We start from the raw sequence: 12169 nt of genomic DNA, 5'->3' as shown, positions 1-12169 counted from the left end.
TCCCCAAAAGTTTGTAGTTTTATATTTAAATTTGTGGTCCATTTTGAGTTAATTATAAGTTGTGAGACTTAGGTTGAGGTTAATTTTTTTTTGGCTAGGGATGTCCAATTGCTCCAGCACCATTTGTTGAAAATGTTATCTTTCCTCCACTGAATTGCTTTTGTACTTTTGTCAGAAATTAGCTGGGCTAATTTGTGTGGGTCTATTCTGGATTCTCTTTTCTTTTCCACTGATCTATGGGTGTTTCCCTCCACCAATACCACACAGTACTGGAGCTATGATGGTCAGTCTTGAAGTTGGGTACAGTGATTCCTCCCACTTTCCGTTTCTTTTTTCAAAGTCATTTAATCTAGTTTCCTTCCTTTCCAGTATACATTTTAGAACAATCTTGTTTGTATCTACAAAAAATCTTGCTGGAATTTCGATAGTAATTGTATTAAGCCTGTATATCAATTTGAAAACTGTTGGCATCTTTGCTGTGGTGAATCTTCCAATTAACACAATCTGTCTCTCAATTTATTTAGATATTCTTTTATTTCTTTCACTTTGTGGTTTGCAGCTTACCAGCTGTGCACGTTTTGTTAGATCTACACCTAAGTATTGTTTTTTGAGTGATTGTAAATGTGGTTATCTATTTTATTTCCATGTGTCCTCACGTTCATTGCTAATATATAAAAATATGGTTGATTTCACATGTTTATCTTGTATCCTGTGACCTTCCAGGAGTCACTTATTCTAGGAATTTTTTTGTAGACTGCTTGCAATTTTCTACATAGACAATTATATCATCTGCCAATAAAAGACAGTTTTATTTCTTCCTTTTTAAAATATATGGTTTTAATTTCCCTTTCTTGCTTTATTGCACTGACTAGAACTTCTAGCATTATGTTAAGAGTGGTGACAGTGGATATATTTGTTTCCAAACCTAGGGGGAAAGCACTGAGTCTTTTCACTGTTGAGTATAATGTTAGCTATAGAATTTTTGCAGATGATCTTTATCAAGTTGATGAAGTTTTCTCTATTCCTACTTTTCTGAGTTTATATCATGAATAGGTATTGAAATTTTTAAGATGCTTTTTCTTCATCCATTGACATTGTGATTTTTTTCCTCCTTTAGCCTGTTAGTTTGGTGGATTGCATTGATATATATTTTTTAATTTAACCAGTCTTGCATCCCTGGAATAAACCCCACTTGGTCATGGTGTATAATTATTTTTGATATGTTGCTGAATTATATCTGGTATTGTTTCGGTGAGGATTTTTTTACATCCATTTTCATGAGAGAGCTTGGTCTGTGATTTTCTCTTTTTTATTGTCTTTGTATAGTTTGGGTATCAAGGTAATATTAGTTTTCTGGAATAGAGATTGTATAGAGTTGGTATTAAATAATTCTTCTTTAAACATTTGGTAGTATTCTCCGGTAGTAAAAACCATATGGGCTTGAGGATTTATTTTTTGGGAGTTTTAAAATTATGATTCAGTTTCCTTAATATTTATAAGGCTATTCAAATTATCTATTTCATATTGTGATAATTTGTGATTTTTCAGGAATTGGTCCATTTTGCTTACATTGTGAAGTCTACATAGAGTTGTTCGAAGTATTCCATTACCATTTTTATATCTTCATGGTCTGTAGTAATAGATCCCTTATTTCATTCCTGATATCGGTAATTTCTGCCTCCTCTGATTTCTTCATTGTTAGTCTTGCTAGAGATTTACCAGTTTTGTTCATCTTTTCAAAGGACCAGGTCTTGTTTCACTGATTTTTTTTCCTCCAAGTTTTTATTTTTAATTTCATTGATTTCTGCTTTTATCTTTATCGTTTCCTTCCTCTGCTTGCTTTGGGCATGTTTTGTCCTTATTGTTTAGGTTCCTGAGATGAGAACTTACATTATTAATTTGAGACTTTTCCTCTTTTCTAGTATGTGACTTTAGAGTTATAAATTTCTGTCTTGGCGATACTTTGTGTCCCACAAATTTGATATGTTGTATTTTTATTTTCTTTTAGTTCAGTGTATTTTTTAAAAATTTCCCTGAGATATCCTCTTTGACTCATGCGTTATTTAGAAGTGTATTGTCTAGTTTCCAAATGTTTGGAGATTATCTGTTCTCATTCTGTTACTGATTTCTAGTGTAAGTCCATTGTGGTTGAATAACACCGTCTGTATGATTTAAATTCTTTTAAATTGGTTGAAGTTTGTTCTGTGGCCCAGGATGTTCTTGGCTGGACAAGGGTGGGAGTTCAGCTTCCCAGCATCCTTACTGCTCCCCCCCCCTCGCATATCCTCTCTACTTAACACGAGGTGGAGGGAGGATTGGAGGTGGTGGAAGGGTTAGGAGACGCTCCACTCATTACTACTGAATGGTGGTGGAAAATCCTGACTGTCCACTAGGTTTCCTCTTAACACCACCCCAGTGGTGCTGGTAGTTGGGGGGCATGGGCGACACTCTTTACTGCCAGGCAGAAGTCCATGCTCCCCATGCAGTCTCCACAGGGAGACCCCACAAGGATGAAGTGCTGGCTCCCTACTCTGTTGGCCTTCTCTGATACCACCCAAGTGGGAGAGAGGGGCACCTCACTGTAGCCTGGTGAAGGTGGAGGTCTAGGCTCCCCAGTCTACCTTTGCTGGTGAGATGGGGCCACAGTTTTTTCTGTGGCGACTGTCTGGAGTAGAGCAGTTACTGATAAAGTTTTTCTGTCTTGCTGGGCCATCCCTTTCCTGGTCTTTTGGCTAGAGAGAGCAAGCGAGCAGGCTTTTTGTTGGGGCTTTTATTGTCTGTGCCTTTGGGTGTTTCTGACTTCTCCAGCACCGCATCTGGGATATATGAGGCAGAATAAAAACTCTGGGGACTCACTGCCATGTCCTTCTCTGGGTGCCAAGTTCCTAGCCTGTCTGCTGCCTTCCTTCAGTGTCACTGTATGTTTATTTTATATAGAAGTCCAAGGTTTTTAGTTGTACTTAATGGTAGGAGTAAGGGAAAGTATATCTACCTTGTCTTCTCGGCAGAGGAAATCCCAAATCTAATATTTAACAAACAAAACATTATTACCAAGTTTTAATATTGCTATTCTCTTTTCTTAATAGAAGACTAGCAATAATGTGTCTCCTGCAAAATCAAAAAAAGTACACAAGTTGGTTGAGAGTTCCTTGTCCATAAATAATCCAGCACTCTTCAGCTCATTAGGACCTCCTCTTCGGTCGACAACTTGCCATTGCTGCGGTCTGTTTGGTAAGCATATTGCTCTCAGATGCCTGTTGGATTATTCCTTTACACATTTGAAAAATATTTTTATTATGTAAAACACTAAATATAAACAGAAGAGTATATATAAATCATATACCCATTTCCCAGCTTCAACAGCTGCCAACATCCTACCATTCTTGTTCATCCGTGCTTCTTTACTTGATTATTTTTTATACTTTTTTTGAGATAAAACATACTTGCATTGAAAGGCACAAACTCATAGCCCAATCAAGATGAAGAATACTTCCACCTTCTCAGAAAGTTCCCTCATGTCCTTTCCCAGTCACTATACCCCCCAGAGGCAACCACTGTTGTTGTTTCACCATAAATTAATTTTACCAGTTACAGAATTTCTTGTAAATGGAATCATACAATATAGACTCTGTGTGAAGCTTTTCCTGTTCAGAAAATATTTCTGAGTTTAATCCATGTTTTTGCATATACATTATTTTTTTTGTTCGTTGCTGAGTAGCATTTCATTGCATGATATCACAGTGTGTATATCTGTTCTGTTGAACATTTCGCTTGTGTCCAGCTTTTGGCTATTATGAATAGAGCTCTCTACACATTTTTGCGTAAGTCTTTGTGTGGACATATGTTCTCGTTTCTTCTGGGTACAAACCTAGGGGTAGGATTGCTGAGTCAAAAGGTAAGTGTATGCTTAACTTTATAAGAAAAAGCCAAACCGTTTTCCAAAGTAGTTGTCCCATTTTGTATTCCCACTGGGAGTGAGTTCTGGTTGCTCCACATCTTTGTCAATATTTGGTGTTTTCAGTCCTTTTAATTTTAGCCCTTCTCATGGATGTGTAGTGGTATCTCCCTGTGGTTTTAATGTGCATGTCCCTCATGATCAATGATCTTGAGCAGTTTTCCTGTGCTCACTGGCTATTTGGGTATTTCGCTTCTTTTTTCCAATTTCTTTTAGAGTGGAGGCATTCGAGGCCAGCCTGATTTCGTTGTTTCTTTATGTGTTTTTTGTTTTGTTTTTCAGATAACTTGTTTTCCTCTGCCTGGAAACTGATAGGATTTTTTTTAAACTTCATTTCAAAAACTTCCTGGGTTTTTCTAGGTGTGATTCTCCTTGTTGGTTTTTGTCTTGTTCTTTTTAAATGGCACGAGGTGAACCTCATCAGACTCTGCTTGCAGACGTCTGTTTTCACCACCACGGATTTTCTGTTCCCTTTGATTGTTCCTTTTATATCATGTGTTCTGGGTTCTGCTTTAGGAAAATCAGTTGTGTTTCCAGTCTGTCTGATAACAACCAGGGTTCTTGGCCTTCCCCTATCAATAGAGATTGATCAGAGGCCAGACAAGAAATTCAGGCAAGGCTTTATTGGGGCCCCTGCTGCAGCAGGGGGGAGTGGGAACAAACGGCAGGTTCTCTTGCTTGCTCACTCCCTGAGCGGGGGTGAGCTTGTTGCTTATATGGGTGAGGGTAGGAGTGTGTCCAGGGGTCAGGCCGGCGGGGTGACTTTAGGCGGTTTGCCCACCTAAGATGGTATGGTGTGCAGGGGGCATGCGCAGTACCCTGCTTTTCCTCCCAACCTCCTGGTTTTGCTCCTGGCTTGTCAAAAGTGGCAGTTGGGTTTTTCTGGCCTCTTGGTATCTTTTGTCCAGAATTTGCCCCCAACTGCACATGCACGCAGTTATCTTTAGTCCCATACAGTTTCTTTGTATTTTGTGGCTCGAGGAGAGGTGTGTCCAGGTGCAAGCACTGCGGCAAAGGGGCCCAGGTCCCAGCCTGTCTCATGTCCTCCTTCTCTTTTTCATCTTGGCACTCCCCTTTCTCTGCAGTTCACGGGAGCTTTATAAATTCAGTTTTAACACCTAATCATAAACAGCATAATTCTCTTCACATATTCTCCTTGATATGATTAATAGAATGACGTCTTTGAAATGGTCGTGTTCTTGCCAACAAATATTTGCAGTAAAACACTGGTGGTGTGTTCTGTAGGGTCGCTGAGGTGCTCACAGTGTAAGCAGACGTACTACTGCTCTGCCGCGTGCCAGAGAAGGGACTGGGCAGCCCACAGCATCGTGTGCAGACCCGTTCAGCAGAAGTAAGTGTGATTTTTTCTTTACATTCATTAGAGAATATTTTAAAGTACGGGTTTTTTTTTGTTTGTTTTGGTCGTATAAGGATCAAATCAGGTAAGCAGGCCATAACTGTAAAAGTTGCTGCTTTTTACTTTTTTATTTAAGTATAACATAAAGTGTACAAATCTGAAGTGAACAGCTCTACAATTTTTGATCCCCAAAACTCTGTTTTAAGTAATGTAGGTATTATCTCCATTTTGCAGATAGGGAAACTGAGGCTTGGAGATTGTGGCTATCTCCCTTTCATTAGGTGGCTTTTGGAAGAAGCACACCTGTGCACAGGGCAGACCCTTGCATAGCCAGCCTGGGGTTGTTTTACTGTGTTACTACTGTGATTCTTTCTGGAAGAAGCTGTTTTGCTCTTTCTGGATTTTGTTGAGAATTTAACATTATTGTGGCCCTTACTCTTAATTGGTTCTGTGCTGTAAGTATTATAATTGGTTGCTTTATTTCAGTTTCCACAAACTTGAAGATAATAAATCACCTTTTGAAACAAAGAACATGGAAGTGAGAAAACAGGTATGATATACTTACTTTCTCTTTGCCTTTAGAGCAAATTTTTAATGACTCCCTTTATTTTGAAATAAGAGGACTTAAGCGAAATGAAATATTTATGACTTATTTCTCCATTTCACCAGTGTTTGTTTATTCCTGTTGAATAAATCTGTACACCCTAGTGATCGATTTGGTGAGCGTTGGGGGTCTATGAGAACTGTTTATGCCCAGCTTTTTTCCAAGAAGGACTTGAGGTGGCTGTGTCTCGCTGTAGGTGGACTACTGAGAAAGTCCTCTCTTTGTAGTCCCTGCGTGCACATGCTCTCTAGCTTTGTGTACTGGATTCTGATAGGACCCTGTTATCTAAGGAGCACTTTTTCCTGTTAGTACCTTTCTTCCATTTAGATAACTGTATGGGGTAAATCATTTGCAATCTGGAAAATATCAGTGATGTCCAACTCATATTTTATAGATAAAGTTTAGCTTTCTCTAGCTGGTCCTAGCTTCTACTTTCAAAAAATAAAAATCCATTCCTATAAAAATGTTAACAAGTGAAAACTTAAAACACTACCCTCCCCACCCCCTTTTTTAAAAAATAAACTCAACATTGCCATCACCATCATGGCCTGATTCTTGGGTGATCCCAGTGCTATGCACACTGCCTATGGACGGTACGGTTTAGTGACTCTCGAAGACGTATGTTATTTCTCTACACCCTTATTCAAACCTGGGAGTCAGGCTGTTTTGACCTCGGTTCTAGCAAATAGTGGCCATGGTATCATTTATTTTATTTTATTTTATTTTTAATTATTTTTTTTAAATTTATTTATTTTTGACTGCATTGGCTTTTCGTTGCTACACGTGGGCTTTCTCTAGTTGCGGCGATTGTGGGCTACTCTTGGTTGCGGTGCGCGGGCTTCTCATTGTAGTGGCTTCTCTTGTTGCAGAGCGTGGGCTCTAGATGCACGGGCTCAGTAGTTGTGGCTCACAGGCTCTAGAGCGCAGTCTCAGTAGTTGTGGCCCACGGGCTTAGTTGCTCTGCAGCAGGTGGGATCTTCCCGGACCAGGGATCAAGCCTGTGTCCCCTGCATTGGCAGGCGGATTCTTAACCACTGCGCCACCAGGGAAGTCCGGCCATGGTATCATTTAAACATGTGCTTGTAAGTAACTCACTTAATGTGTTTTTTCAAACCAGAGTGACTGTCCTCTTGGAGTTATTAAAGAAATAGCCATTTGTGCTGATAAAATAATGTTTTCTGATTTGAGAAACCTACAACTCAGGAACACCATGGAAATAAAGGTATTTGTTGTTTAATTTCCATAGACAGAGATCCAGAGAACTATAGATTTTTATTTCCTTGTTTCCTGTGTTTGAGTTTATAAGACAGCTCCAAAATAAAACTGAAATTGATAAAGATTGCAAAAACTTGTCTACAGTACTTTTTGTATCTTGTTATAAAGCTTTATAAAATTAACATTTGCTCTGTTCTCAGTGAATTATTACACCTTTTTTGTCTTTGAAAGGGTACAGTTACTGAATTCAAACACCCAGGTGACTTTTATGTGCAGTTACATTCTTCAGAAGTTTTAGAATACGTGAACCAACTCTCTGTGAGCTTAAAGGAAACATATGCAAATAAGGCACGTGAAGAAGATTATATTCCTGTAAAGGGGGAAGTTTGTGTTGCCAAGTACACTGTCGATCAGGTAACCCCTAATGAAATATTTAACAAGACATTTTAATTTACTTTGGTCCTATCGGCTCGACACCAGAGCTTTTAATGATGCCTTAGATGGCTTGAGGTGAGACTCTGGTCACACTGCTGTTTCTCTTCCTCAGTCAGGAGTCCACGAGTGTTTGCTTACTTCCTCCCTGCCTGAGGCCTCTCCAGCTCTGCATGTAGGCTCCTCACTTGCTGGGTACAGAGTGATTGCCAGTCCTAGAGCTTGTGTTTATTTGTGTAGCTGAGGCATTAGTGTGTCACAGAGTCCGCTGGGCTAGAATAGCCTGGGAATTGTTGTGTATATTAAAGCATCTAAAATGGACAAATTTGGGGATTTCTGAGCCAGATTCTTAGGATATTAAGGTAACTTGTTAATAGAGTATCTCAGAACAGAACAGTAACTTTTCCTTTGCATGTTCTGTAGATTGAGAGTTTTTAAGCCTAAGATTGTGAAATGCTGTTTTGAAGCAGAATACTGTTATATTTCACTTTCAGACCTGGAACAGAGTAATAATACAAGACGTTGATGTGCTGCATAAGGAGGCACACGTCTTATATATTGATTATGGAAATGAAGAAATTATTCCAGTAAACAGAATTCACCAACTAAACAGAAAAATTGACTTGTTTCCTCCTTGTGTAAGTCTCTTTTACTTTCTGAGTTCCTAATAGCGTCCCAAAGGAGCTGTTTTTAATGTTTTGATGGACACAATATTTGCGTGTTTGTTGCCATGGTTATTATGAGAAAGGACCTATTGGTGTATCTTTTACGGTGTAGAGAAACAATCATGGACTTTCTTGGCTCCATTTTATTAGGCATTACTTAGTTAAGTACTGCCTCAGGTAAGAAACTTAGCATTTTTAGGGACATCTTATCAATCTGCTCTTTAAAAACAATCATTTCTATATTTATTACATTATTAGGAAGCGACTTGAATTTTATGTGTAATTGAGGGATAATAACCATCCTTTGATGAATTTCTCAAGCTTCAAGTCCCAAAAGGAAAAGCATTGTGGATAGAATATCAAGAGAGACAAATAATTATTCATAAAATTGTTGATCGGATTCGTACTTGAAGATTTTTGATGAATATTCAGCATGAAATATATTGTCTTTAAAAAAATCTTTGCATAATTAATTAGAAAAAAGTCACTTTCAAATACTAATTCTTAGTAACTTGTGTAAAATCTTTCAGGCCATAAAATGCTTTGTGGCCAATGTTATGCCAGCAGAGGGGAATTGGAGCGATGATTGTATCAAAACTATTAAATCACTGTTAATGGAGCAGTACTGCTCTGTAAAGATTGTGGACATCTTAAAAGAGGAAGTGGTTTCCTTTGCTGTGGATGTTATGCTGACAAGTTCAGGTAAGATCTGAATCTTCCTTTTTAAATGGAGCACTTAATATGTTATTTAGTGCCCACCTGTTACTCAGAGAAGAAATAGAAACATGAAGTGAGACCAAGTAAGCCCCACTCTGCAGTCATTCAGATTGTGACGGGAAATATGGCCTTGGCTCTGCTCTTGCAGTTGGCAGTTTATCAAAGACAAGGCACAAGTTTATAGAATTGGGTACATTAAAAGGCTAGATCTAGACTTAGTATGGGAAAACTCTATTATCTTTTTAATACAGCCATTATAATATCCCTGATTTCTACTCATTTACTGGGAAAATTCAGGAATTTTTCTGTGAATTTGTCCATCCTCACCATCAGTGCTTTTTCTTTGAACAACCTTCACAGAACTGCATTTGGTTAGCATTAAGCCCATAAGCACATAGTATTTAAGTTGTGGAAATGGAAGCAGTTTGGAATCCTGTTCTTCCTTTATGGCTTTGCACATATTTAAAAAGTGACTTCTGACAGTGTGCTTATAATTGCCTCTTGGTTTCCAAGGTATTATTACTCTTCTACTGCTTGAGACCCATCATTGGTTGGTTACTTGGTAGAAAATTCAGTTAATCCTGTTGTGAAATTAAGTATAAAATCTCTGTGTTTTGTCTCTTTGCTATGTATGTTCCATGTTATGACTTGAGCTTTTGGATACTGTTTGAGGGAACTTGAAGTTTATGTGGCTGCTGGTTGACACTTGTTTCAGCCATACTTTAAGTCTGAGATGAAGTAGTCTTATGTCTTAAATTTATTTTTTCTTATAAATGGTGGTCATTCTAAACATGCCAGTGAGGTGGTAACTAAATCTTCCACATTATTCATAATTTTTAAGTGAAATATTTTTATTACATTTTTTTTTAAGTGATGATGGGGATTTTGACTCAATTTTTTTCTAATAAATTTATTTTTATTTATTTCTGGCTGCATTGGGTCTTTGTTGCTGCAGGCGGGCTTTCTCTAGTTGCAGCGAGCGGGGGCTACTCTTTGTTGCGGTGCATGGGCTTCTCATTGCGGTGGCTTCTCATTGCAGAGCACAGGCTCTAGGTGCGTGGGCTTCAGTAGTTGTGGCACACGGGCTCAGTAGTTGTGGCTCATGGGCTCTAGAGCGCAGGCTCAGTAGTTGTGGTGCACGGGCTTAGTTGCTCCGCGGCATGTGGGATCTTCCTGGACCAGGTCACGAACCCATGTCCCCTGCATTGGCAGGCAGATTCTTAACCACTGCACCACCGGGGAAGCCCCTTGACTCAATTTTTAAAGCTGAAAATTAATAAACTATATTTTGCACATAGAAACTGAACTAGTAAGAAATATGCCAGTGTGCCAATAGCTATAATCTTTAAATCATGTGATTGATTCATTTCTTTTGTATTCTTTTCCTTTAATACTTAGTATAATATCTCAGTGGAAATATGTTCTCTTAATGACTTTTAGGAAAATTCTTAGACCATGTTCTCATAGAAATGGGATATGGCTTGAAACCCAAGGGACAAAATTCTAAGAAGCAAAGTGCAGATTCAAGTGAGTATACAGATTAATATTGAACGGTGTAGTGATTTTAGTTATTGAAGAAATTATTGTCTCTTGTCTGTATTCCTAGAGTACTGCCTATATGAAATCCCTGAAACATCAATCTTGGGTGAGACAGCTCGGCTGAACAGTTCTCAGTAGTTTTTTTTGCCATCTGGAGGAGAAAACTCAATACTTACTGGTCTAAAAGTTATCACAGTTGAAATCCTAAATGATGGTGGTGTCCTAGTGAGAGTGTAAAGTGAGAGAAGTGAACTTGAACTTACAATACCAAGGGAGAAGCTGTGATGGGAGAGGTGGAAAGAGAACAGGGAAAATGTTGCCAGAATAACAGAAGAGCAAATGTTCTGGGAAGGAGTCATCAGCAATAATAAATGCTGCAAAGGGTCAAGTGGAAGGAACAAAATCCCCCCAGCAGTATCTGCTTCACTAAGGCACTGTGGAGGTGCCTTCAGGGAGCATATTCTGTGGGCAGTATAGGCCCACATAGAGAAGAGATTATAAAACAGTTGGTGGCAGAATCGCAGAGTGCAGTGGGGGCCCTGGGAAAGGCACCTGACCCAGATTGGGAGGAAAGCCTTTCACAGTGACATCATACTGAGCAGGAAATACTCAAGTTGCTGGGAGATTTGGGAGTATGTTCTGGGAAAAAAGACCAGCATGTATTAAGGCCTAGAGGTGTGAAAGAGCACAGTTAGGCCTAAAAAACTGGAAAATTGGATTAATGAAACCAAAAAGGCTTATATTTCTGCTTTTTGATAAGGTGATCTTGAAGATGTCAGGAAAATCATAGCTGAAAACAAAATTGTTGTAGACAGAAGGAACCTAATCCCCAAAGTGTTGACTTTGAATGTAGGTGATGAGTTTTGCGGTGTGGTCGCCCACATTCACACTCCAGAAGACTTCTTTTGTCAACAGCTACAAAGTGGGCGTAAGTAAATCTTGATTTGTGCTATCAATATAACATACATCAAGAGACTCAGCGTGCAGATATGCAGATAATGTGTAAACTTGTATTTCTTTAGTTTAAGATGTGACCTGTATCCACAGATAAGCTCGCTGAACTTCAGGCGTCACTTAGCGAGTACTGCAGTCAGATGTCCCCACGCTCTGATTTTTATCCAACCATTGGTGATATCTGCTGTGCGCAGTTCTCTGGTAAGGAAAAGAGAGTATTATTGAATTTTTTACTTACAATTAAGTACCAGGAAATGAAACAATCTTCGTTTTGCATTGGATGGCTGCATTTGAAGTTTTAGTAGTGTACCAATTATGTTTTTAAGTATATCCAATTAAACCGAATCAAAGTGCGTAAGGGAGGAGGAGGACCTGTAAATGCTAGGGGGGGCGGGTGGTGATGGAGGTTTTTATTTTATCAGCCCTTTAGTTCTGGAGACTGATACAGATATTTGTTTATATCAGCGTGGGAACGTGGAACCTCCCAGGGTCATGTCTTGGCCAGTTTTCTTTGGAACAGCAAGAGTGTCTGGAGGCACATAGCTGTCGTGGCCCGGCCTCTGTAGCTGCACAGATGATGACCCTGTGATGACCGGGTTCAGTTCTCTGCTGAAGGGAGGGCCAGTGGCCTCACAGGAGGGGAGAGACAGGTAGGCCTCCGGTAAATTTGTGGCTTGGTTAGTGGAGTCTGGTTGACTCATACTGCCAGGTATTCTAAAATTGATCAAGAC

General features: G+C 39.2%; 1 protein-coding gene across 1 annotated transcript in view; it reads left to right on the top strand.

The window, feature by feature from the left end:
* Positions 1 to 12169, top strand: part of TDRD1 (tudor domain containing 1) — a 40673-nt gene that overhangs the window by 3844 nt on the left and 24660 nt on the right. Inside the window, exons 3-12 of the mRNA XM_082424044.1 lie at positions 3087 to 3231; positions 5201 to 5306; positions 5799 to 5862; positions 7034 to 7138; positions 7363 to 7545; positions 8058 to 8201; positions 8759 to 8930; positions 10386 to 10472; positions 11245 to 11412; positions 11532 to 11639. Of these exons, the coding sequence (XP_082280170.1) occupies positions 3087 to 3231; positions 5201 to 5306; positions 5799 to 5862; positions 7034 to 7138; positions 7363 to 7545; positions 8058 to 8201; positions 8759 to 8930; positions 10386 to 10472; positions 11245 to 11412; positions 11532 to 11639 (1282 nt within the window). The remainder of the gene's footprint in view (positions 1 to 3086; positions 3232 to 5200; positions 5307 to 5798; positions 5863 to 7033; positions 7139 to 7362; positions 7546 to 8057; positions 8202 to 8758; positions 8931 to 10385; positions 10473 to 11244; positions 11413 to 11531; positions 11640 to 12169) is intronic.

The sequence above is a fragment of the Balaenoptera physalus genome (genome assembly GCF_965194825.1).
Source record: "Balaenoptera physalus genome assembly, chromosome: 14".
In the NCBI taxonomy this organism is placed as follows: Eukaryota; Metazoa; Chordata; class Mammalia; order Artiodactyla; family Balaenopteridae; genus Balaenoptera; species Balaenoptera physalus.
Note: the sequence above shows the minus strand (reverse complement) of the source record. Positions and strands in the feature narration are given on the sequence as shown.